Here is a 27,543-nt window from a genome sequence, read left to right on the forward strand (position 1 = left end):
GGTTTTCTCACCCTTCCCCCCGCCCCCCCCCACAGACACACATACAAACTCACTCTCCTGCTGGTAATAGCCCATCCCTCTTTGAAACCTCTCTTTATAATGCGCATGATAATCAAGGTGGGTCATTTCCAGCACTAATCCAGGTTTTCTCACCACCGCCACCCCCCCCCACACACACACACACACCCCCCTCCAAAAACCACACACACAAACTCACTCTCCTGCTGGCAATAGCTCATCTTACAATGTGCACAGCAATAATCCAAGTTTAACCAGAACGTCTTGGGGGGGGGGGGGTTAGGCTACCTTGCATAATGACTTAGCCACTCCCAGTCTCTATTCAAGCCCAAATTAATAGTATCCAATTTGCAAATGAATTCCAATTCAGCAGTTTCTCGCTGGAGTCTGGATTTGAAGTTTTTTTGCTTTAAGATAGCGACCCTCATGTCTGTGATTGCGTGACCAGAGAGATTGAAGTGTTCTCCGACTGGTTTATGAATGTTATAATTCTTAACATCTGATTTGTGTCCATTTATTCTTTTACGTAGAGACTGTCCAGTTTGACCAATGTACATGGCAGAGGGGCATTGCTGGCACATGATAGCATATATCACATTGGTGGATGTGCAGGTGAACGAGCCTCTGATAGTGTGGCTGATGTTGTTAGGCCCTGTGATGGTGTTCCCTGAATAGATATGTGGGCACAGTTGGCAACGGGCTTTGTTGCAAGGATAGGTTCCTGGGTTAGTGGTTCTGTTGTGTGGTATGTGGTTGTTGGTGAGTATTCGCTTCAGGTTGGGGGGCTGTCTGTAGGCAAGGACTGGCCTTTCACCCAAGATTTGTGAGAGTGTTGGGTCATCCTTCAGGATAGGTTGTAGATCCTTAATAATGCGTTGGAGGGGTTTTAGTTGGGAGCTGAAGGTGACGGCTAGTGGCGTTCTGTTATTTTCTTTGTTAGGCCTGTCCTGTAGTAGGTGACTTCTGGGAACTCTTCTGGCTCTATCAATCTGTTTCTTCACTTCCGCAGGTGGGTATTGTAGTTGTAAGAATGCTTGATAGAGATCTTGTAGGTGTGGGGAACCCAGGCACAGAAAAGCTCAGGGTCTCCCCAGAAGCTGAACCAAGGTCTCCAGAATCCCAGGCTAGCATGCTATCCACTGGACCATGCTTTCCCTATAGATAGGGGGAACAGTTTGGGCACTGAGAGTCTGAGTTATTTCTATGGCCTTTGTGGACATGGTTAACCCATCTATCAGTCTAAAGAAAATAAGATTCTTCTGTTATGTGAAGATATATTTCTGGTAAATTCAAATTGTCTATCTGTATCCTAGCAACAATGAATCAGATACAGTCCTATATTAACTGTCTCACAGCTTCAGTTAAATTCCTGGCTACGCTCTAAGATCAGTCCAGAATATTTCAACAGAAGGAGAATCTTTCATCACAACCAGCCCAGGAAAGCTTCTTGGACTGAAAGTAATTTTTAGCCGTATTTGCTAAGTTTGCTAACTCAGTGAACATGGAAGTCAATGATTTATTACGATCCAATTAGGAGTACATGTTTTTTAATCAAAGTAACACACTTTAAGTATACAAAGTCAGAAATGGCTGTCCAGTATTTCCAGGAAACTGAGCCAGTGAGCTTAATTCATATAAAAGCTTCTTTGCAATATGAAAATGCTTTCTGAATATATTCAATGTTGTTTAGGTATGAAAGATTAAAGTTGTGCTTTCTCCCTGTTTAAGGACACTACATCTTCACTAAATAAAAGCTACTATAGTATTTTGCAGTTATGGGACATGTACCCTTTGAATGTGTAAGTTTCCATGTAAGATGAGAAAGAGAGATCACTGTAACTGCAGTAAGCAAATATGTTCCAATTTGGTAGACTGCAAAAACTTCCTGGAATGCTTTGTCTCCACCTATTGACTTCCCCCTTAGCTGAACTAACTTTGTTAGTAATGTTTAAGACTTGTCTTGAGAGCTTCTATTGTAGAGCAAGCTGTCATGTATGGTATGTGTATGCGTTGTAGACAATTATACACAGAGCAATTCACTCAATCAGATTCTACTCTTTGCTTTGTAAATTGTTTAGCCATTAAAAAAAAAAAAAGAATTGAACTGCATTGGCTTTGCCATGGAAGGGGGTTTCTGTGGCATAGGGCACAAATCTGTCTTGTTTAGATTGCCACATTTAGTATGGAATGGAAAATATTTCTGCTAGGTACAGTATATAGACCAATTTCAAATTTAATGATTCCATAATTTGTCAGCCCGTTAGAGTGAATGCTTTATTTTCTCCTTCCCTCATGCAGCTAAAAAGCAGAGAGGAAAGACTTTCTGTAAGAGGGTGTGGAGAAAGCTCCAGAATCCCAGTGTACGTTACTCCGTATTCTCATTAAGATAGTGTGTAAGCACAATGTGGTTAAGCACTGTCGTCAGATTTCAGGCATGGTTTCCTCATCTAATGTAGATGCTGTAGCATGTTATAAGACTACTGCAGTTGATCAGGGAAGTGGTTAGCAACCACCATGTTTGACCATTTGGGCTAGACTCCTACTAGTAACTTGTCAAATTTAGTGTTCACAGGGCTTTAACAATGACCCAGAGGGCTGCTTTAGGGGCCCTGACATGTGACATGCTCTTAGAGCCTGGCTACACTGGAAATTTCAAAGCGCTGTCGCGGGAACACTCCTGCGGCAGCACTTTGAAGTGCGAGTGTGGTCGCCCGCAAGTGCTGGGAGAGAGCTCTCCCAGCGCTCAGGGTAATCCACCTCCACAAGGGGGTCAATTGCCTGGGTCAATTGCCGCATGCACAGGCTGCGGGACTAAAAATAGCAGTGTAGACATTCCTTCTCAGGCTGGAGCCTGGCCTCCGAGACCCTCCCACACTGCTCAGGCTCCAGCCCAAATGTCTACATTGCTGTATTTATTTCTGCAGCCCGAGCCCCAAGAGCCCAAGTCAATTGACTCAGTCTCTGAGACCAGCGCCTCAGGTTTTTCTTTGCAGCGTAGACGTACCTAAGCATCCCCCTGTAGCGAGCTCTCGGAAACCAGCTTGGGTGCCCAGCAGCCGCCACGCCCAAAGCCAATAAGCACTTGCTCAGGAGCAGGCTCTTCCCCACAATCTATTCACCTGCCTGGGACAGGCTCCCCAGCCCAGCCCTGCTTCGGGACAGTCTTTCCCCCACCTTCTCCGGTTCAGCATCATCATTTCTGTTGCTTTCACCAGTGTTTGAAAGTACATATTTGTGCCAAAGAAATATATTCCAGACCAAGCTCATTAACACATACCAGCTACCTCACAGTGAGAGGCTTGGGAAAACCAGAAATCCCTAATAAATAAGGCACTGCAATGTGGCATTAGAGTCCTAAAATCAGGTCAGTACATCATGTGCGGTGTCAACAACATATGCTCTGAGCACATGCATCTGTACTGTAAACAAAGGGGCCAATAAACCAAAAAAAAAAGATATGGTTGTTACATCTTTGAGTTTTTCCCCCTCTGGTAGGATTTACAGTCACAAATTACACTTGTTAAGTGGTTGGTAAAAGTTTATTGTCTATGGCATTTTAACAGCAATATGACACTTCCAACTTCACCTGATCCAGAAGGTAACAGAGAAATTGAGGAGAAGTTTACCCATAGTTTAAATAGTTAGAAATGGGTGGTACAGAGGGAAGAGGTGTGACAAAATTATCATTACCATATTACCGTAAGGCAGAGGGGACGCGTAGAGGGAGGGGACGCGGGGTCATGTGCCCCCTCAGATTTCTGCCAGGGTTTAAATGCCCTGTCCTGAACCCCACTCCACACTACCAGATCCTTTAAATCAGAGGCTCTCAAACAGTGGTCAGCGAGCTCCATTCAGGTGGTCCGCGGATAGGTCCCTTTACGGTGCGTGCCTGGGCTGCCGCACACAATAGAGAATGAAGGGCCACCCACCTAATAAGTGGAGCCACGCAGGCATGGCTTCACTAATTAGGTGCCTGGACCCTGGAGAAGACGCACATGTAAGGTGAGGTCGTGGCGTTGGGGAGCAATAAGGGGTAGGTGGGAGGGGGCAGTGGAATGAGAAGAGGGGTGGGTGGAATTTGGGATGTGCAGGGCTGCGGTGGCCAGAAAAAGAGGCGACTTTCCCCAGCTCCAGGGGTGCAGCTGCTGGGGAGAGACAGCCCTCCTTCCCAGCCTCAGCTCTGAGGCTGCTGTGGCGGGAGAGAGACCCCCCCTCCTTCCCAGCCCCAGCTCGGGGGCTGCCACGGCGGGGGAGAGACGCCCCCTCCATCCCAGCCCCAGCTCGGGGGCTGCCACGGCGGGGGAGAGATGCCCCCTCCATCCCAGCCCCAGCCCGGGGGCTGCCACGGCGGGGGAGAGATGCCCCCTCCATCCCAGCCCCAGCCCGGGGGCTGCCACGGCGGGGGAGAGACGCCCCCTCCATCCCAGCCCCAGCCCGGGGGCTGCCACGGCGGGGGAGAGACGCCCCCTCCATCCCAGCCCCAGCCCGGGGGCTGCCACGGCGGGGGAGAGACGCCCCCTCCATCCCAGCCCCAGCCCGGGGGCTGCCACGGCGGGGGAGAGACGCCCCCTCCATCCCAGCCCCAGCCCGGGGGCTGCCACGGCGGGGGAGAGACGCCCCCTCCTTCCCAGCCCCAGCCCGGGGGCTGCCACGGCGGGGGAGAGACGCCCCCTCCTTCCCAGCCCGGGGGCTGCCACGGCGGGGGAGAGACGCCCCCTCCTTCCCAGCCCGGGGGCTGCCACGGCGGGGGAGAGACGCCCCCTCCTTCCCAGCCCCAGCTCGGGGGCTGCCACGGCGGGGGAGAGACGCCCCCTCCTTCCCAGCCCCAGCTCGGGGGCTGCCACGGCGGGGGAGAGAGGACACATCCATCACACTAGAAAGGTAAGACTACTGATATTAAAATATGAGTTGTGTGCTTTTATTTGTAGAACAAAAAAACCCGTTAATGATTAAGGTTTTTTTATATAGCGCTTTTATCCAAAGCACTTTACAGTAGTTAGCTAACAGTACAAACAACATTTGGAAAGATCATTTAGTGGTCCGCTGAGACCCTCTGCAATTTTCAAGTGGTCTACGGAAAAAACAGTTTGCGAACCACTGCTTTAAATTATGACCCCCATTATCATCACTTATGTGTCGTCTCTGCCTAAAGGAGGCCTGAAAAATGCAAACCCAAGAAAAATAACTGATTCTCAAAAAGTGGCAAAAGCAACCTCTTACAAAAGCAAGAGATGACATTACAAAATTCAAGGTTTTTGTTTCTTTAAAGGTCAGCAACACATTACAGTTGCTGCTGTTCCTTGTTAGGACTAGCCAATGCCATGCGTAAAGCCTCAATAAAGGATCCTCAGTAACAACCATTATGTAAAGTTTGGATGGTGGATAATTCTCTCTCATTTACTGTGAACTTTTAACCAGATTTTTTTTTTAAACAAAGGGCTCATTATATTCATTTACTTCACAGTGCCATCTCAGCCAAGTGAGGATGTGCTCTATGAACCAGAGAGAGGTAACTTGGCTCTGATGAATGGTCACATTTCAGAACATTTCTTAAGGGGCTGTCTCAGGTGGACAAAGAAAGAAGCAGACATTTTCACCTGTCAGCTATTCTTGAGGCAGACACAATATTCACTCATCTAGCATCTTCTACTGTGCCTGTAGGTGCAGCAAAGCTTGGCCAAAGTGACTCAAAAATAATTCAGATACTTCTACAGGCTGGGAGTCAAAACATGTCCTGCAGCAAAAACATGAGGGCAGGGCCCAAAGGGGCTAGGAAGTCCACAAGATTCGCACTGTGCCATCCCCACTCCCAGAATCCAATTCAGGGGCTGTGGCCAGACAGCCTGTGGTCTCTGGCTAGTCCCAGTTTCTATGCATGGCTCTTAGGGGCCATAGACATCAAAGTATATGTTGGAGCAGCCCTGAGGCTACTCTAAATTACCTCAGGGGTCAAACCATCCCCCAGATTACCTCAGAATCAAGGAGCTACAAACATGACTAAAGCCAGCTTTGCCCTCTACCCCTCAGGACCTGTGCTGAACACAGTTTGGTTGGACCAGATCATCAAGGGCATACATATAGTTGCTACCTGTCCAGTTTTTTCCAGGATCACCCCTTTTATGAGGTAGCTGTCCTAGAAAATGTGTAAGCATGTTCAGTACACACTGCCAGCTGTCCGGTTTTGTGGGCTCAGGATCATCCAGGGTGTCTTTTTTTTTTTTTTTTTTTTTTAAATTTCCAATGTGGCAACCTTAGGCCATAGGCCTGGGGAGTTTTGCCTGTCTGTGGTTAGACGCTGTTTTTCACTTGCAGGTATGCTCACCTGTTGGTACATCCACCATTTTTTCAGATCTCTGTTTCAGGGAGGGTATTTCCAGGAATAACAGTGGGTGATGTTTGTGTGTCCTAGTGGGTTGGCGGTTTGGCATGTGCATTATTAATGCTGCTGCCACTTGGAACAACTCAGAGAGATTATCCCTCAACTTGAACTAAAGATTCAGAGCTGGAACAGATTCTTCAAAATTGATGCGCAAGTAATGTAGATTGTCTTATATGAACAGGACTGTTCCTTGGCTGCCTGGAATATTCTGAGTGACCATCACTCAGAACCAGGTCTGATAAAGCAGTGATCCGAAACCAGGCTTGAGTAACAACATTTCACGTACTACCTTTGCAACTCTCCCCTTGCTAATTCTCTTCTTTGGCACTTTTAAATTAATTTTTAATACATTTTGCTGCTAAAATACCAGGACTTTTTCCATGCACAGAAAGAGCACTAGAATGAGGGCTAAAAACAGTGTAGAGAGAAATATTGCATCACAATAGTCTCCCTTTGCAGTCTGGCTTTTAATGAGCTAAATTTCCTGAGTAACTAAAGCTGTGTTTTTGATTGTGCCCCCCCTCCACCTTCCCCCACCAGGATAAAGTAAAAGCATTCTATATACCCGAACCTTCAAGTAACAAGCAAGTAGTCCATAGAAAACCAACCAATATCAATGTGACAAAAAATCACGTTTGTTCTGTGTTATGGCTCTCAGAAAAAAATAACCTCAAATTTTTGGGTGCCTCACTTTGTGGATACCCAAAGTGGGCCTGATTTTTAGGGGTGCTAAGTACCTGCACCTTCCATTGCCTTCAACACCTCTAAAAATCAAACCCAAGGTGTCTTAAAATGGACACTCAATAACTGATGCACTCCCAATATAAGTAACCACTGGTGAAAATGGTTGATCTTAACCTCTACCTACATGTCTCAATTCCTAGTTACAGTGTCTGTAAAGGAAGATAATGCCATCACCACAAAGCTGTATGAAGATGTAACTCACTGTAACCATCCTGAGATCTTCGGATGGTAGGCACTAGTGAAATGCACAAGTGCCAGGTTTAAAGTCCAATATCTCAACACTTTGGGGCTAGAAATGCAACCTTTGCACCATCAGAAAGGGCAGAGTTCTAGCTAAGTGAGTATGCACAACACCTCTAGAAGTTCCCAAGATATCCAATTTTAATGGCATGACATTTTAATGTATGTAACTTTAGCGCCCTCGTGGTCAAGATGGAGTCTGCTCTGCAGGCAGCTCTGCCCAAGAGAAGGTGCACACAGGAATGCAGCAGGAAAAATCCTTTCCACCCCAGGGGCATCTGTTCCAAACCCCCCAGAGTGAACACACACCCCCACCAGAATAGTACAATGGATATAAGAAAGGGAAATATTTATTTACAGAGGGATGAGAGGAGAAAAACAACAAGGGGAAATATAGGGGGAACAGTAAAACAGGATTGCATTCAAACCAAGGTCCCACAGGCCCAGTGGTAGCACAGTCTGAAAGGGCAGACACCAAGCAATGTGTCTGCACACAGAGTTTAGGAGTCCTGAGCAAAGTTCCAGTCCAGTAGTGAGTCTTGGGTGCTCCTAGTCGTCTTCGGTGCCAGTGAACTTTCCCCAACAAACCCCTCCGGTGCCCTCTTCTGCCGCTCTCTGCAAAGCCACACACAGTGACCACCTCCCCACTTAACTAGCTACAGCCTCCCTCCTTATTCCCAATGCAGAGTTGCATGCACCAGTACTCACAGCCCCATGCAGCTCTGGGCAGCGGTGATACTGGGTCCAGCTCTGGCCTGTCCTTCTCGGGTGACTCCTCCCTGGCACAGTGCTCCTCCTGGCTTCTGTCCTGGGGCGTCCCTGATCGGTGCCCTGCCCCTCCCAGGCTTCAAGCAGGTTTTCTGCTGCTTCACTTTGCAGGGAGCCTGCTTGCTGCAGCCCTTCTCTCTGGAGCTTCAGAGCCACCCCTGGAGTTTCCTTCCTTTCTCTCACTGCTCCCCTGCCCCCCTTAGGAAAAAGATTTAAAGGGGTCATGCTCTCTAAACCCCAAAGGTGTTACATGCATAGAAAAGCAATTTTAGATAATTTTTTGACTATTTAAAATTGTCCTTCAGAGGTCTGTTCATTCCCAGGATCAAGGATTTAAGATTGAATGCAAGCAAAAAGCAAGGCTCAAGCCTAGATAAGGATACTTGCATATTCCATTTATGATGCATGTAGGATCATTGCACTTTTGCGGAATGGCAGAGCCTGGAAAGTTCATGGCTTTGGGACTTGTAAGAAATATCGCAATCCCAAACTCATCATGCTTAAACATCATGCTTCCAGCAGCTATTCAGTCTCTCTCTCCCTCTCCTTTTTATATTCTGGAATGAAAATAGCCATGCCATAGTCAAGATTGAAATTAACTTCCTTCTGTAAACCCAATTTTTAATCCCTAATTTTCCACTAAGGAAAGCAATTCTTGACATTTCACATGCCACATCTCAGCCAAAGGTAGACATTTTTCTGGAAAAGTTGGAAAAACAAAGATGGGGTTTTAAACTTTTGGCATTTAAATTTTTTCCTTGTCATTGACTTTTTTTTTTAAATGTCTTAACTGTTTTTGGCCCCTCATGTCTCCAAAACAGCCTCGCATGCTAACATCACATTTTTGTTGTGGACTTCTGAGAAGTGTCTTATTGTATTATTTTCTGAGGGTGAGGCTGCTGGGAGAAATCACAAAAGTATATATCATGTTATACTGGAAGGCAGAGCAGCAGCTGGGGCTGAGACAGAGTGGTGGGGCTGGGGCAGGAACAGTCGGAGCCGGGTGTTGTGAGCAGCCTGGGAGAGCCGGGGGGACCCTGGGCAGCGGGCCCAGCACAGGGAGACGCCTCAGCCAGGAGGCTCTGCAGGCCAGACTCGAAGGGGGATTGGTAACCCTGACAGGGCGGGGGCAACGCTGGGAAGAAGGGCCCTGCCACCAGAGCGAGTGTCCAACCCACAGCATCCCTGCAACACAGCTAGGGCCTGAGAAGAAGGCCTGGGATTTACAAGGAACAGACTGTGAACTGCCCGGACATTCCAGAGACACTGTTTGTGATGTTCCCTGCCTCAGAGCGGGTTGATGTGTTTCCTTAACCTTTCCCATTTTCCCTTATTCTTTTTAAAATTAATTGTTGATTAAATAACTTGCATTTGCTTCAAATTGTATGTAATGATCAGTGGGTCAGAGAAGGGCCCAGAGCAGAGAGAGTATCCCAGAATGGGGACACCCTAGCCCCTGTCCTAGGTGACCACAGCAGGGTTGGGGATCAAGCCCCCCAGGAATCCTGGGCACAGCCTTGTTGGGGTTATGAGGACTCTGCCAGACAGGAGAGTGGAAGGGGAGTCCTCAAGGGCAGGGAGGCCACTGGGTAAAGGAAGTGGGAGCGAGGACTCGGATCTTTTCGCTAGCCCACTTCACCAGGGTAGTGCAGAAGCCAGGAAAGTTCCCCACAATAGCGGGACTATTCCCCCGCTTACATATAGAAGATTACACCAAGAACATAGGATAAGAAACGGGAGAGAAAAGTCAGCTAAGAGGAACAACCTTGCCAGGCCCCATTTTTGGTTAACCGCTTGGGCCAAAGGTCAACAATAATATCAGCACTTGTTGCAGGGTGTATAGAAAGCACAGAATGACAAAAGGAAAGCAGAAGGAGCCAAGTAGCTCAGAGCCAGATCACTTCACACTTCCGCACTTTTCTTTTGTGGATAATGTTGGCCCAATGCTTCCTCACTGCTCCCTCCCTGACCAATTCTTGGCCAATTAAGCGCTACCCCTCACCAGCTTCACTGATCTCTGAGAGAAGAGCTGGAAGCCCAAGAATGTAGCAAGAGGGTTTCCTCCCTCACACTAGTCAGCCCAGCCAGCAAGCCTGTTCTGCAGAACACCACCCCAGAATGCAGTGCAGGGGAGAGGGTTTGCTGGCTGGCTGCAGTGTAGAATGTACCACACACACACTATAGTTGAGACCTCTGTTCCCTTCCAGAGCGGCTGCCATGGTCATGGCAATTGTACGGGTGTACTCAGAGAGGGCGGAACAGTCTAATAAGCACCTCCAGCCTTAGCCTTTTTGGGTGGGGTATGAAGCAATATTTTTCTCCCTTGTCCCTAGACTCTTGCTCGCAGTAACCAACTTCTGACCACAGTTATTTCCCTGCTATGCCCAGACCAAGTCTACAGATTTTGGGAAGGGTTAGTGAGGGGATTCTTTGAGATACATAGCAAACTAAACTGCCTTTTTTCACATATGTATGTGGCAGGGAGCAGCAGGGTGGATCTTGTACAGCTCGGTGATCAGAATTTTTCAAAAGTGGTTAGTGATTTGAGTGCTCATCTGATTTTCAGAAAATCAGACCCCTTTAAGGTATTTCAAGTTGTACACCAAAAATAAAGTCACTTTTGGAAATCATTACCTTTTGATTTACAGGGCTGCACAGTTTAAACATCAACAGAAAATACACCCCAACTACATAAGTTAAAAACTGCTTTTGCTTCCATTAATAAAAGGGAGGGTTACCTCAAGAACAGAATTTTCAGACAATGGTTTCTTTCTTTGTATTAAAAATACTTTTATTAATTAATATCACACTAGCTGGTAGCCTCTGCAGGGGAAGCATTGCTACGTATCCATTAGAAATTGTAAATTAATTTATAGTGAAAGTTAATTTACAGAGAATGTTTCCACTTCAACAGTATGTTGCACTGGGCAGGGTGGGCGAAATCTGGATTCCCAGCTAACCCTTCATCTCTTTCTTTCCTTCAGACCTGTCACTTTTTTTGATCTAGTCAGGATCACTCAACCACAAGTGCTGCATTTTATGCTAGTTCCATCTGTACCTAGTTAAAAAGATTTGAATCACCCACATAGACATTTTAGCTTAACATATTGTCCTCTCTTGAGACATTTGGTAATTTGTACGTGAGAAGCTAAGAGTTGTCTTCATTCTTGGGCTAATTTTAGTTTGTTATTTATGTTTACTTACATTTTTGTTTGTGCAAGTCTTTCCAGTACTTGACTTGGATTGTTAGTATTTTTGCTGGTTTCTTTGGCTGTTTTTGCCTGTAAATGCCATTCTCTTGCCAAGATCATAGTGCATCCGTCAGGTAAGTAGTAAGACATTTGCAGCCTTCATTCTGCAACTTGGCTGCCTGACTCCCATTCCTCCTTCTGCTTTAAAATCAGGCAGATGGCATCCGGTCACATGAAGAGAACCATTCACACCTGTTATATCAGCTCCTACCCTTCCTGAAGCCACTGACCAGTTTGCTTCCTCTTTATTATCCGCAATGCACACAAGACAGCAGAATGGATTTTATGGCTTCAAAATGTTTTGGGCTGGTATTTGTTGTCTTTTGAAAGAAGATGAAGAGGTGATTTGATCATGGTATATCATCACCTTCAGGGAGAGAAAGTACCAAGTACTAAAGAGTTCTTTAACCCAATGTAGAAAGGCAGAACAAGAAACAATGCCTGGAAGACAAATGCAAATTGGCAACAAGACACAAAGGTTTAACAGTGAGGGTGATTAACCACTGGAACAAATTATCAGGGAAGTGGTGGATTCTCCATCTCCTGATGTTTTCACGTAAAGACAGGATGCTTTTCTGGAAGATATGCATTAGCCAAATACAAGTTATTGGGCTAAGTATAGTGTAACTGCGTGAAATACTGTGGCCTGTGATAAACAGGAAGTCAGACTAAATAGTCGAATGATCCCTTCTGCCCTTAAAAGTCTATTAATCTAAATTTCTCTGCTGTATATAATTCCAGTTGAATACAGCAGGAGTTAGTAATACACTGCATATCTGAGCACCAGAGGGAGCATATGGGATATGAAAAGAGGTGCAGTTGTTATACCTGTAGCCCAATCCTTCTTCCAGACTAAGCCGTTCTTCTCCCTTCATGTTTACTCTTCAAAATCTCACTCTCATACCACTAATTCCATTTAGTGATTAGGCCTGATTCCTGAGAGGGTCTGCCAATGGTCATTTCCTAATGATCCTCAGGAGGTGCTCAGTGCTTAATAACTTTGGCAAAATGCTTACCATGTGCAACAACCCTCCAGACAAGTTAGTCTTGTCTCCAGTAGGACAGGACAGGCTTGCACTGAGGGCTGATGAATCTTAGCACAAAGAAAAAACACTTAATTCTCCCTGCAATTTACTCCAACTGTGCATCTTTCTTTCTTGAAGTGTAATTATTTATTATATTTTTACTTAGGTTCAGGTGAAATATTTCTATTACTCTACTGCAATAATTATGATAATCAAGAATGAGATGGAGAGAGAAAAATACAGTAATAGAATGGCATTTGGTCTTGCACAGAACCTCTCGGAGTCAGAGGCTCCAATCCACTATCTCATTTAATCTATCATTCTTATAACCACCTTCAATCCCCTACAGAAATCTGCCACTCTCTATTTGTTCCCCCTTGTAAGGCTCAGAATGCCGCCCCCCTCCACTGCACTCTTCCAATGCTCCCAGCCTTGCCCATCCATTTGACAGCTTCTAACACAACCACCTCCATCCCCTTTATGCAGTCCCCTTTGCATGGTGTGATGCTGTGAGCTCATCAACAAGGTCCCTACCTTGCCTACACATAAGTCCCTCTTCAAGATCTATTTCTCCCATGCTGCCTGCAAGCTGACATTCACAATTTTTTCTATTGTTATTCCTGTTTCCTTTCCCTTGACTTCGGTCTATCTTTCTGTCCTCAACTTGGGGCAGTGATTTTCCTTCTTCAGAGTTTGGAAAACACCTAGCGCACAGCGAATGCTACTTCAAATAAATTAATAAGAATATTGGCAGTATTTAGTACACAGGAAAAGGAATGCTGGGGCTCAAAAGTGAAAGACAAGGACCTTCACGCTGGGAAAGTTGGCTCTAAACTACTGGAGATCGCCTGAGGCAAAAGTTCAATTTATCAGTAGTTCCCTGTCACAATATAAAGAAACAAAGGAAAAAGAAGGAAGCCAGTAGTTCCTGTTAAGTGGTTAGTGACTGCTACAGTTAACTTCATTTAAATTACAGTCTGAGCAAGACACACGCACACACTCCTCACCAGCGCTCTTTGTCCAAGGACTTCAAAGATGTTCTGCATCTCTTTATTTTTGCTTTTCTTTTTCAATGCAACTCTGAGCATAAAAATCTGCTCCTTCAATGTGAGGTCTTTCGGAGAAGCAAAAAGTACCAGACCTGAAGTCTTAGACGTCATTGTAAAGGTACGGTCATTTGATTAACCAAACATGGAACTCTCTTTGGACTTTTCAGCTAAATCATTCTGCAGGTTATTTTATCTTTACACACAAAAATGTCAAGTTAATGAATGTCTGAGCATTTTGTACTGCTAATGGTAAAAATCAGTCTGTAGCCCAAAGCCACATATTCAGGAAGTTTTATTTGTAGGATAAAGTAACAATAGAAACTGCAGATGCAATTTCCTTCATAAAGTTAGAGTTAGGAGATGCTGGGAGTCTTTGATGCACAAGAAAAATATCTTGCCCTTTGAATCCATTGAGCCTTATTTTAGTTTGAAGCATTATTTACCTTATCTATTTAATCAATCATTACTCTGAAAGGCTCTTGTCTCACTAAGAAATGATCATCACGACACATTCCCCTTAGCAGGAAAATATAGAGTCATAGATTCTAAAGCCAGAAGGGACCATTATGATCATTTAATCTGCCCTCCCATAAAGCACAAGCCATAGAATTTCCCCAAAATAATCCCTAGAGTGTAGCTTCTAGAAAAACATCCAATCTTGCTTTAAAAATTGCCAGTGATAGAGAATCCACCATGACCCTTGGTAAATTGTTCCTATGTTTAATTACTCAGTTAAAAATGTATGCCTTATTTCCAGTCTGAATTTGTCTAGCTTCAACTTCCAGCCATTGGATTGTGTTACACCTTTCTCTGCTAGAGTGAAAAGCTGATCATTAAATATTTGTTCCCCAAGTAGAGATTTATAGATGGTAATCAAGTCACCCCTTAAACTCAAAGAGCTCAATCTATTTATCTTACCAAAGAGAAGGTTATCACTATAAGGCACGTTTTCTAATCCTTTAATCATATACACTATGTTGTTTAAACTGCTTCATAAGCGGGTACTATTAGAGCAGTGATTTAAAATTCAAAACCCGACTAATGTATTGCAAGAAAAACACATCATCACATTTTCAATGTGTTTCATGCATGAGGCCACTTAATGTTTTTAGAAGAGTACAGGTTAATTTGAAATTAAACCATAAATACTGAAACCTTCAGATCCATGAAAATTATGGATTGTAATTTCAAAGCCTTGTTTAAAGAGGTCATAATGATTGGATGTGTCATTCTAGCAGTGAGAATGTATACACTTATTCCTAGCACTTAAAGGTGTAATTAAAGTATATTAGAACAGTGGATCTCAAACTAGAGGCGCCGCTTATTCAGGGAAAGCCCCTGGCAGGCCAGGCCGGTTTGTTTACCTGCTGCGTCCGCAGGTTCAGCCGATTGAGGCTCCCATTGGCCGCGGTTCGCCGCTCCAGGCCAATGGGGGCTGCGGGAAGGGCGCCCAGCACCTCCCTCGGCCCACACGTGCTTTCCTGAACAAGCAGCGCCCCTAGTTTGAGAACCACTGCATTAGAGCTTTGATAAGTAGAATTAGTCAGTTCTTACCTACAATTATTAATATGTCAGTGTGTATCCTGGGACCAATGTGGCTACAACAGAAGTCAGTCCAATAAATGATATTACCTCATCAACTTTGTCTCTCTAACATGTCTTGGGTAATTAGTTCTCCTGTTCTAAAGTAAAATGCTCTTACTCTCCTGTTTTCAGATACTATATTGGTTTCATTTTACCTGCTAAAGGGTTACAGTAAAGATTGTTTAGAATTATGACTGGAGGCTTTACTCATGCAGGTATTCCTTACTCATAAAGGTAGTTCCATTGGGATTACTTATGTGAGTAAAGGTTTACAGGATTGGGCCTTTCGTCAGTGTTTTTATCTCCTAAATGTCAACTAAGCTAGAGAAGATTCTGCTTCCACTGAAAAAAATTAGATCAGCATATCCTCATTTGTCCCTTCCACAGGGTCACAAAACTAAACCAGAAGGGATTTGCACTACATTTACTTACTTTGTAGCAGTGCTTAGGCTCTCCTGAAATTGGATCATTTCCAATTATCCTGCCAGAACAATACTTTATACCTCATTCAAGTTTCCTATTTAGAGCAACAAATGCCCTTTCATAAATAAAAAATATTAATATAGAATAGCCACTGGATATCTGGGCTGGATCCTGGCCTCTGGTATTCTGCAGCACAAAGCAGTATTTAATGCAGCTTTAACTGGACAGCTGGGGGTTTTCCAGCGTAGGGGAATCCCCAACTACTAGAGTTTGTTCTGTGCTACCCTTTTCCAGCTGTAGGGGGGCATGCTGGCATGGAGAAGGGATGTGGCCACATATTCCAGTGATCCTGTCAGTGTAATGGCTTCTTAAGAGCCATTACAAGCTAGCATAGGTTAGAGCTACCCTGTGCCTGTTCTAATTGATTGGGGTCCTTATGTGCCAGCCACTGTGTAAAAAATAAAGAACTATTTAAATGAGCTGTTCCAGTCCCTTGGGTGCACAGTTGTGCCTGATTGTTCACAGATATTTGTGACTTGGTTTTTAGGTTCACCTTTTGTCCTACAATATTTACATTTAAATCTTTCTGATAGTCACTGTGATGGTCTGTACCTCAGAGGAACACCCTACACTCCCAGGTTCATCCTTATAAAATGATTGTGTGGTATCCAATGCAAAGTTTGTCATGTCAGGTGTCTTTGGAAGGCTCATGATGTACTGAGCATTGTTGTTATAGTAATGTTATCGGTTGTAATTTCATGTATATAGTTATGAGGCTGAAAATGTGTCCTCATGGCTTAAAACAGCTCAGGCAAAAACTCTCTATGAGGAGAGGGGCAGTTCACACCTCATCAGGGCACGTATGGGACAAACCCAGCCCAACCTCACAGGAACAAAGGATACTGGCCTAGGCAGCAACAAAGGATCTGTTGCACTCTTGAGTGAGTTACCCCCCTTCCTTTGGTCATTATGGGACTACGATGAGGTAATGCTCACCTGAGGCTGAAGGGGGGAGGCAAAGCCAAGAGGAAAGAAAGAACATGATAAAAGGGAGAGACGTTTGCCAGGCTCTTCCTCTCCCTTCCACCTCCATCTACAGACATCACCACCACGCGACTGAAGTGCTGATCAAAGGGGAGAGTCTGGCTGAAGGGCAAACAGCCAGCCTGTGTGAGAAGCATCTAAATTTGTAAGGCACTGAAAGTGTTACGTTCAGCTTAGAATGTGTTTTGCTTTTATTTCATTTGACCAAATCCGATTTGTTTTGCTTTGACTTATAATCACTTAAAATCTATCTTTGTAGTTAATACATTTGTTTGTTTATTCTACCTGAAGCAGTGCGTTTAGTTTAAAAAGTGTCAGAGACTCCCCTTGGGATAACAAGCCTGGTGCATATCAATTTCTTCGTTAAATTGACAAACTCATATAAGCTTACAGTGTCCAGTGGGCATAACTGGACACTGCAAGAGGGAGGTTCCTAGGGTTGTTTCTGGGCCGGAGATATTGGCTAGTGTCATTCGATTGCACAATCCAGGCAGCTTACATGCCAGAGGCTGTGTGTGAACAGCCCAGGAGTGGGGGTTGTCACAGCAGAGCAGGGTAAGGCTGGCTCCCAGAGTCAAGGATGGGAGTGACCTAGCAGATCACCAGTCCAGATAACACCAGGGGAATGTCTCAGACACATGTAAGGAAAGAACAAATTCTAGAGATGCCAAGTAGTTAGAAAACCTCAGTGTTACATTCAGGTCTCCTGCTGTAACCGTATTTCCCTGATACACTGATATTAGTTCATCATTGTATTATAGTAGCACCCATAATGTCTTATGTCCAAACATAGTTAGTTACAGTACCTGTCCCACAAAGCTGACATACTACGAGTCTAATCCTACAAATACACACGTGAGTAAATTTTCCTCACACAAGTAGTCCTGATTACTCAGGGAACCAATGCAACTGTCACTGAAGTCAATGGAAAGACTCTTATTGGCTTCAATGGAAATTGGGTCAGGCACCGAGTAAAGTTACTTGTGTACATAAGTGCTTGCAGGATTGGGTCCAGAGAGGGGACAAGCTACAAAGGATGGGGAAGAAAGATAAAATGTAACAGAGGTTGATGGTCAGAACCACCAGCTGGGGAAGATGAGCAATGCTCTCTAGGGTTGCCAACGCTCCAGGATTGTCATAGAGTCTCCAGGAATTACAGATTAATCTTTAATTAAAGATTATGTCCTCTGATGAAACCTCCAGGGAGACATCCAACCAAAATCGGCAACCCTAGCTCTTGCCAGCAGCAGCTTGTCCATTTCCTCAGGAATTTTTTTTAATGGGTTTATAATCAAAGGATTTTTAACACAAACAAACCACTCAGAGCAGTAGGTTCCAAACTACCAGCCACTTTGCTAGCTTCCCAGCCAGCTGGGAGGAAAGGACATACCCTTCACCCATGGTAGCTCCCACCACAGCTACTTTCCATCTACCTTCTAAACCTACCCCCAATTACGCATGTGACAGGCAGGACTCTGGATTACCCCTCATGCACTAGGGCTTGTGGAGGGGTAATTGTCCATGTCACAATAATCAACAATCAATTTTTCTCTTTGTTCTTTTCAAAAATTTTCTAACCCTTGAAAATATACTGAGCGAAAACAGACTTTAAAGCCTTTGCTCTTTTCTGCTGCAGGTTATTTCTCGCTGTGACATCATGTTACTGATGGAAATAAAGGACAATAGCAACAAGATATGCCCTCTTTTAATAGAAAAACTCAATGGGTAAGGCAAACTACAAATGTGTATTCACTAACACGAGTACATGCAGAAAGGCAGAAGAGCTGGCAGAAAAACATAGGAATTGCCATATTGGACCATGGTCCCTCTAGTCCAGTCTCCTGTCTCCAACAGCGGCCAGCATGAGATGCTACAAATTAAGGTTCAAGAAGTGGGCAGATAGGTTTAGACCATTGAGGGCCAGATTACCCCTAATTCCTAATAGTTAGAGATGGGTTCATATGCTTTTTGTTAGCATAGACCAGAGGTGGGCAAACTACGGCCCACGGGACCATCCTGCCCAGCCCTTGAGCTCCCAGCTGGGGAGGCTAGCCCCTGGCTCCTCCCCTACTGCCCCCTCTCCCCCACGGCCTCAGCTTGCTGTGCCGCCAGCGCTCTGGGTGATGGGGCTGTGAGCTCCTGCCAGGCAGCGCGGCGGCATGGCTGGCTCCGGCCGGGTGGCGCGGCTGCCAGTCCTGGTGCTCCGAGTGGCATGATAAGGGGGCAGAGAACAGGGGGGTTGGATAAGGGGCAGGGGGTCCTGGGAGCAGGGGGCGGTTGGATGGGGCAGAGGTTTGAGGGGGGTGGTCAGGGGAGAGGGGGTGGTTGGATAGGCCTGGGAGTCCCAGGGGGCCTGTCAGGGGGCAGGGGTGTGGTTAGTCAGGGGACAGTCAGGGGACAAGAAGCAGGGGGGGTTGGATAGGGGGTGAGGTCCCGGGGGGCGGTTAGGGGCAGGGAGTCCTGGGAGGGGGCGGTCAGGAGACAAAGAGCAGGGGGGGTTGGATGGCTCAGGGGTTCTGAGGGGGGCAGTCAGGGGGTGGGAAGTGGGAGGATAAGGGGCAGGGGCCAGGCTGTTTAGGGAGTCACAGCCTTCCCTACCCGGTCCACCATACAGTTTTGGAACCACGATGTGGCCCTCAGGCCAAAAAGTTTGCCCACTCCTGGCATAGACTATTATAACTATTGATATTCCTGGTATCCATATAAAAATTCAATCTTTCTTTGATTTTTGCTAAATTCTGGCCCTCAAAACACCCTGTGGTAATGAGTTCCACAGTCTAATTACAGAACATGTGACAATGTATTTCCTTTTATCTATTTTGAATTTTTCCACCTTTCAATTTAATTGAATGTCCCCGTTTTCTTGCATTGTGAGACAGGGAGAACAGACACTCATGATCTACCTTCTCTAAAGCATGCATTATTTTATAGATTTCTGTTGTGGACCTTCTTTTTTTGCCTCCTTCCTAAGGTAAACAATACCCATTGTTTCAATCTATCTTCACATGATAGCTTTACAAAGCCCCTAATCATTCTCATCACCTTTGTCCAAACCCCTCTAGTTCTGCAATGTCCTTTTTGAAATGGGCTGACCGGTACTGCACACGATACTCTGACATGGGAAGGAAAGGACAGATACAAAAAGTCCACGTGATCTGCTAAGCACCAGAGCACTCCATTGAAGAATCAGGTCTTTAGACTGAAATATCTCAGATTGAACTTCATGCATAAAAAAATACAGTAGAAGAGAACTAGCCTCTTTGACTGGCTTACTGAAGAAGACTAGCAACAAAATCATTTACAAGCTAATTTTGAAAAAACGTGTCTGATTAGGGTGGGGTTCAGTAGGTCTGAAACTAATGCATCCTGGGAAATAAGATGAAGAAAGAAAAAGAAAGAAAGACTTGGCTGACAGCATACAAAAAAGGGGGAATTCACTTTTAGCTAGAAATAGTCTTTGCTGGATAAAAATAATACTGAGATTAAAAACTATATCCCTGTAAGTTTCTGCTCTAGAAAATGTAATGCATATATGGATGGACGGAAGTGAGGCACAGGAAAAGAATAGAAAGTACAATACAGAGCATAAAGCCTGAGGTTAAAAAACGCAGCATGAGAGGTGTAGAAAAAAACAATATGTGAATAATACAAGATAATACCAAAGATAGGGGGTTTTTAGGTGACTTATCTCTGTAACCCAGCACAAGAAGTCAGTGCTCCAGATCCTCTTACATGTGTTTACTAATATAAGATTAAATAGAAACCCAGACCTTTATAGAGACAGAAATCTACTTAAAATATTCTCTTTCTAGTCAGTCCCAAGAAGAATATGACTACGTGATCAGTAAAAGGTTAGGAAGAAAGTCCTATAAGGAACAATATGCTTTTATCTATAGGTAAGTGAATTCCATACCTTATGTTTCTGTCTCCGTTTGCAAACTATTCTTATATAGTAAACAGATTACAAACTAATGCAGAACGCAGCTGCCTGCTGGCTTACCAGTGTCAGTGCCAAAAAGCCTATCACACTAGTTCTCACACTACTACACTAAATTCACATTCACTTCCAATTACAAGTCAAGATGTTGACTTTGATACAGAAAGCCCTATACAAGGAGGGTTTTGGCTGTGCAAAACCCTGGCCCCACTGAAATCGGTGGCAAAACTCCCATAATTTTCAATGGGGCTAGGATTTCCTCCCACATCTCTCCCTATGTCCCGTCATGACAGCAGTGATCCATACCTGCCAACATCTTTAGACAAAAAGAATAGTAGATTTTTAATGTGAATAAATTGAGTTGGGCCTGGTCTATCTTGAAGATTTGCCCTAGTTACAGCCATCAGTGTAGCTGTATCTGTTCAACCTCAATGTAGACAAGCCAAGGTGCTATTCTGGCCAGCCTTCAGTCTCTGGAAGTGAAGGAGATGGGATGGTAACTCTGAGCTAGAAATCATGGTTGATGTTGAAATGTATTGTTATTCTACTGACATATTGAATAGGAATTTTATTAAGTCTTCACCACTGCAGTGTAATGTAGCTTTTGCTACTAGCCAAGAAATTACAAAGTGAACTGACACGACCAAACTATTAGTAAATGTGATATCTAATATTCTATTGATGGGTTAAATTACTTTGCAGATCAAATGTGGTGTCAGTGAAGGAAACCTATCAGTATCCAGATATTCAGCCTGGAGATGTAGATGCTTTTTCTAGAGAACCCTTTGTTGTCTGGTTCAAGTCTCCAAAAACTGGTGAGAAGTTGCCAAGATCTTATTGTCCTCTCTCAAAGTTTTTATAAAATGAGAAAATAATGAATGAAGTCAAGTTTCACTACACATAGGGTATCTCAGGATTTGGGTAGCTTGCTGTAGGAGTCTGAGATAGCTAGGCTTATCCTCATATGAAGCTTGGATTTTGGTATTTAGAACCTACTTTAATTGTAAGATTGTTGACAAGTTTGCAGACTTGGAAGGAAACTTCACTACACTGGGCCATGTCATCCCTTCCACTGGACGACATGAAGTGGGTAAAAAGGGCAGAAATCCCAATCTGAAGGCCCTATTTCTTAGTAGGATAGAGTTCACATTGCAGGGCATAATTCCATAAGACATGGAGCACACGCCTGTCTCATGGACATTATCAGAGGCTCAACATATCTGAGGATAAGGCTCTAATTCCCCTAGCCATCAGAGGCAGAGAAGAAAAAGGTCATCAGTGATTGACTTCCTCAGAAATACAAACTGGACCTAGGTCTCCCACATATTTAGGTTTCTGTTGATATGATATAAATGTGATTTGTGGTGATGATGCAACAATCAAAGTTAGTATTGGTACTGGTTGTCCATAGGGCTCTCATTTCCTTATAGGTCCAGTAACACAAATTGACATCATATTCTAACGAGCAAAATAGATAGAAGTGGGGAACTAAGTGCAATCCTTCTATTAAAATTTGGTTAAAACCAGAAATAAGTACCTGGAGAAGAATATTGCAACCTTATGCTGTATCCTTTTCAACTGAAAGGAAAACATACAAAAATGGGTTTTCCATTATGTAAAACCCTAAAATGTGCAATATATGTCAGGTTAGTGATCACGGTCATTTTGAATGAAAATCTAGCAGCTGGACTATTAAAGTTCAGATATACAAGGTGCTGAGCACTTGTCCTGATCCAGTAGAACACTTAAGCAAACTCTTAATTTCATGCATGTGAGTTACTCCATTGGAGTCAATGGGATTATTTTGGGTGCCTAAGTGTTCTGTTGGATCACAGCCTGAGTGCTCAACACCTTGCAGGAACCAGACTTAATAGCTCACCTGCTGGAATTCCTATCACCGTGATCACGAATGCTGCACACAGCGCCCATTTAAGAGAGATTTTTCCATAATGGAAAAACATTTTGTACACTTTCATGTCAGTTGAAAGGTCAGATCCATTAGTCTGATAGACACCAGGGGCTAATGTGCTTAAGATAAGATGCTTAATGATACAGGCTATCATTCGTCCTCAGACTAACTACATTCCTCAGTATAAAAAGTTGTACGAACGAAGTATTTTTATTAAACACCACACACTTTCATTTCAAACTGCTTTTTCTTATCTTGATGATTATTTTTATAAAGGTTAAAAATCATTTAACCTTTTTCCCTGTGAATTTGCTTTGTTTAAAAGTTGTTAAAGAATTCGTGATAATCCCTCAGCACACCACACCTGAAACAGCTGTGCGGGAAATTGATGAGCTTTATGATGTGTATTTAGATGTCAAACAGCACTGGAAATCTAAGGTGAGTCATCAATAAACTCACATATTTATACTGCTAAACATAGATTTGAGACAGAAAGGATGTAGTGACATTGAATCATTCTGGTGCCAACATTATGAGGCTCGTGATTTCAAAACTGTTGATGCAGTTGTTAAGAAACTGACACATTTTCATATACTTCTACACTTTCTGATCAGTAAATCGGATGTCTCTGTAGAAAGCGTGCTTCTTAAAGTGTCTTCTCCCTCACCCTTGTGTTCTGCTCCTGAGAATGCACAACCGCAATCTGGTTCAAAGTCAGTCTAACCAGGCCAACCTTACCACAGGTAATTAAACAGATGGAGTTTCAAAAGTGACAATTACCTGAAAATGGTGTTGCCATACCAGGAACTTATTGACCACTATCTTACTTCGGAGACACAGAATATCCTCCAGGAAAAGCAAATGTATCAATTTCTGCTCTATGTCTGTTCTTCTATCTCTCCCACCACCCTGGTACTGACATAGTAGAGAGTGATTTCCTGGTATAGTTAGAGATCCTGGTTCTGATCTCTTTTTAAACTGGTGTAAATCAGGAATGACTTCATTGAAGTCCATAGATCTACACCAGTGTAAAACCAAAGACTCTGAGATCAGAATAAGGTTCACTATACTTGACACGGAAGTTTAGCTCATTGCCTAATCTACTGTGGTATCCTGTCCCCACCAATGAGCCATATATAACATTTCAGAGAAAGAAACAAATGCACAATGTACCTAAACCAATGGTCCAATGCTATACACTGGGGTGGAAAATTCCTCCCTGATCCCCGGAGACAACGAGTTGGAGTCCTCATTAGTTGACTGTATATAGCCACAAATGTTATTAACGGGCATAAAAACATCTGATACTATTTTTAATATTCATCCTCATTACCTGGTTACACCACGTGGCAGTGAATACTACAGCGAGAATAAAGTATGCTGTGGGATGGTGATATTTGCTCTAAACTCACTGACCTTTCATTGATGGCTCCCTTGTTCTGCTATTATGAGACAGGGTAAATAGAAAACAGAGCACTTTCCATTATATCCTTCATCATTCAGAACATCAACTAAGTCGCTTCTAATACTTTCCTTACCAACAGTAGCTTTGGCAATATCTCATACCTTTAGCCATTGTTGTTGCATCTCTCTCTGATCTCCACTATGTTTTCTTTATGTGGGTGGACAGAGTACTCCGGCATCCCAAGCTTTTTAAAGGGGCAAACATCTTTAATGAGCTCTCTGCTCCAGCTCTCATGTCCCTCCCTGCACTGCACCCTGTCCATTCACCCACTGAAGAATCCAGCAAGTTTAGAGCCCATCGAAAGCGTATGAGAAGTCTGGACTGAGCCTCCCTGCATCTCCCATAGCGTGCATTACTGTATCTCATGCATCCGACGAAGTGGGTATTCACCCACGAAAGCTTATGCTCCAATACGTCTGCTAGTCTATAAGGTGCCACAGGACACTCTGCTGCTTTTACAGATCCAGACTAACACGGCTACCCCTCTGATACTTGGATCTAACATTGTAACTGTGTCTAACAGTCAAATGAAACCCAGTTGCTGAAAGCGTCCTCCTAAGTTGTGTACAAGTTCTGAATCTGCACAGATACACACACACAGGCAAACACTTACATACGTGCTTATCTTACATTTGTAAAGCTACGCACAGACAAACATTTTGCAGGACACAGGACGCTTTTCTTTATTGCTCTTTGAAATGTCTATTTTGGAGACACAATTTAAGTGGCATCAAGAACTGGGCTCATCATATGCACAATGTAAAAGATGTGGGTCTGAAATATTATTTGGGGCCAATTAAACAACATATAGTTTGGCTCCAACACCAAATCTAAAGAAAATAAGCATTCTGAAAAACTTTCCCAGCTTGCTTTGCTGCTTTCATTTCCAGCCCTCTGCTCACCACATTACTTACAAGTGTTCTGTTCTCAGAGATGGAATATCTGCCAACGAAACTCCCAGAATAAAAATTACAGCTGCTGTTCAGAAAGAAAACTATATGTATATTTAAATCTCTGTATATCTTTGTACAGTGAAATATGGGCTCTGCAAATAGGATGGTGGATTTTTTTTCTTTTAAACTATATGCCAACATTGAAAAAAAATCCCATTCCTTTCTTTCTCTCTCTCTCTCTCACACACACACACGCTTACTTCCTAAGTAATAACAAACAGGTATTTAAAGATTATTTATATCTAATTAGATGTCACGGCAAATCACACCTACAGATCTGAACCTCCTACCCATGCTAATATTGGTTTGGAGCAGAGTTTGCAATTTCAATCTTTCCATAATGGACCAGATCTGAGCAAGGAGTTCGGAATTTGAATCTAGTGTCATCGGACACTACTCTAATAAATAAATAATATAACTAGTAAATCAATGTTAAGATTACTTCTAAGCCAAATTCATCCTTTATGCAATCTGTGGACATCACTGGAGTTATAGCTGGGGTGGTATAGCCGGTCTGATGACTTCAGTGGAAGCAGGATCAGACCCTCTATATTAATCGTATCTATTTCAGTAATACTCAGACTGAGGCTTATGAGCCGCAAGTGGCTCTTTAATGTGCCTCCTGTGGCTCACCGCAGCACATGATATTAAAACACTGTGTGATTTAAATTATTAACCAATCTAAGTTATTAACCAATCAGGATGCTTTTACTATGTTATTAACCAATTGTATGATAAAATAATAATACTTGCTCAGTCACGTTGCTGTGAGAATAATTATATATTTCCCATCATACTGTTTAACTACGAATAGTACTATAGTAAATGAAACAATGAATTCACATGACTGTGGCTCTTTTGGGTAATGTTGATCGCTAGTTTGGCTCCTGAACCACTGAGGTCTGAGTATCGCTGATCTATATATTTTAAGCATCCATCTCTGTCTTCACTGCAATTTTGAAAATGGTGTCTTTGAGGATTTATTGCTGATAATTTAACTTGTGTCTTACAATCCTGCCTTTCAGAACTTCATCTTCCTGGGGGACTTCAATGCTGGCTGTGGTTATGTTCCAAAGAAGCACTGGAAGAACATCAGGCTGAGAACTCACTCAGAGTTTGTGTGGCTAATTGGCGACAAAAATGACACAACAGTTAGGAACAGCACAAACTGTGCATACGACAGGTAACAATTGACTTGAGAAACATTCAGTGAGGATCCTCAAGGTAGAAAGCACTATGCCTGGTAAGGTATTTGCAGGATACTAGGTCACGTGAGATGGAGGGAGTACCACAGAGACATTGGGAATGGCCAGTGTTGCACTAAAGAAGCCCTGGTGTTGGTTACTCCATTATCGTGTCATTATTTTGCTAAATCACTCAAGCTCTCACCACACAACATAGTTACTTTTTTTTTTAAATCTTCAAAATCGGACACATGTCTAGGAGCATTAGCCACCTCTGAATGACTCTTTGCTTCTTTTAGAATTGTGATCCAGGGTGAAAAGCTCATCAGTGCTGTTGTCCCAAACTCAGCTGATACCATTGATTTTCAAAAGGCCTTTGGAATGACTGAAGAGCAGGTATGGCTTCCTTTTTGGTCTTTCATTACAGGACCATATGCAGTGCTTAAATAATGAGTTTGCCAAATAAAGAATATTCTGATTTTGGATGGTGCATGTTGAGTAAATTGCCTTCTAATCCACAGAGGCAATGTGCTACATCTCTGTAAGCCAATCTAGCAGCTGGCTCCAAGAGAGGACTCTCAGCTTCCGTAGTTGTATGGTTAAATGTACCTGCTAAAAACACAGTGGGTTAGCATATCGCAACAGAGTGGGAAAGGTCTTTCTGGAATGGTGAGGCATAATGGCAGAGCTCCTGTAAGATGACTCACTGCCTACTGGTACTCTGTCTTGAAGAGAAACAGTAATGTTTCGATGTTTAGCAAACAGACACAATAAAGCAACCAACTATGGCCCTATTTATAAAAACAGTCTTAGCTTCATTTCCAGGTATAAAACCTTTACTTTCACAGGAATCACTTCACCTACCACTGAAATGCAGCCACCCCTAGAATAGAATATGGCAGATAGCTAACAATGCATAGCAGCACTGCACAACAGCACAGGAATAGGACACGAAGGGAAGAATACTCGTATCCAGCTAGAGCTGTGTTTTGTGCTACCCACTGTGAATATATATTTTTTCATCTTCGCAGGCTCTGGAAGTTAGTGATCACTTTCCAGTAGCGTTTGAGCTGAAAACTGCTCGGGGTTTCCGACTAAGATCACTTGCTGCAGAGAAAAGAAAAACAAGAAATCTCCACCATTTGTCTTCCTAGGCACACTGGATTTTCTTGCTATCATCCTTTGTGTGTACATTGAAATAATAAAAACACATCCCAAACATTCACTGTAAAACAGATAATATTTAAACCTTCACCTAGTTGCACTCTCTCCTGATGCAATATTTAGTAGAAAAATCCAAAACTTTGTTTATATTTGAAATATCATCTAGGAAAATGAATGAAGTCTGTAGATTATTATAAGCTAACTAAAAATAAATCAGCTAAAATTAACATTGCTGAATTCTTGTCATGCTGAATACAAATGTAGTGAGATATTTTAATGTGAAATGCTTTCACACACTCTACTTCTAGGCCTGTTGGACTGAAGTCTGTTTATTCATATTTGGTCTAGATTTCTGACATTCCTGTTTTGTCATACAGGTTAAAAACTTTTAGTGTCACGGGCTCAG

The 27,543-nt window shown here is 43.5% G+C and overlaps 1 protein-coding gene across 1 annotated transcript; it reads left to right on the forward strand.

Moving 5' to 3' along the window:
* The first annotated feature begins 13,405 nt into the window (after positions 1–13,405).
* DNASE1L3 (deoxyribonuclease 1L3) lies at positions 13,406–27,202 on the forward strand. Its single transcript, XM_074959698.1, has 8 exons — positions 13,406–13,592; positions 18,162–18,250; positions 20,338–20,421; positions 21,165–21,277; positions 22,697–22,809; positions 25,815–25,972; positions 26,273–26,369; positions 27,005–27,202. The coding sequence occupies exons 1-8, from the start codon at positions 13,461–13,463 to the stop codon at positions 27,125–27,127; spliced, it is 909 nt and encodes a 302-aa protein (XP_074815799.1). The 5' UTR covers positions 13,406–13,460; the 3' UTR covers positions 27,128–27,202.
* The last annotated feature ends 341 nt before the right edge of the window (positions 27,203–27,543 follow it).

This window comes from Natator depressus, chromosome 7 (genome assembly GCF_965152275.1).
Source record: "Natator depressus isolate rNatDep1 chromosome 7, rNatDep2.hap1, whole genome shotgun sequence".
In the NCBI taxonomy this organism is placed as follows: Eukaryota; Metazoa; Chordata; order Testudines; family Cheloniidae; genus Natator; species Natator depressus.

Excerpts from the sequence above, each read along its gene's own strand:
- DNASE1L3 (XM_074959698.1), top strand. The coding sequence starts at position 13,461 with ATGTTCTGCATCTCTTTATTTTTGCTTTTCTTTTTCAATGCAACTCTG. Across the intron at positions 22,810-25,814 it reads AACAGCACTGGAAATCTAAG|AACTTCATCTTCCTGGGGGA; the intron begins GTGAGTCATCAA and ends CCTGCCTTTCAG. Across the intron at positions 25,973-26,272 it reads ACAAACTGTGCATACGACAG|AATTGTGATCCAGGGTGAAA; the intron begins GTAACAATTGAC and ends TGCTTCTTTTAG.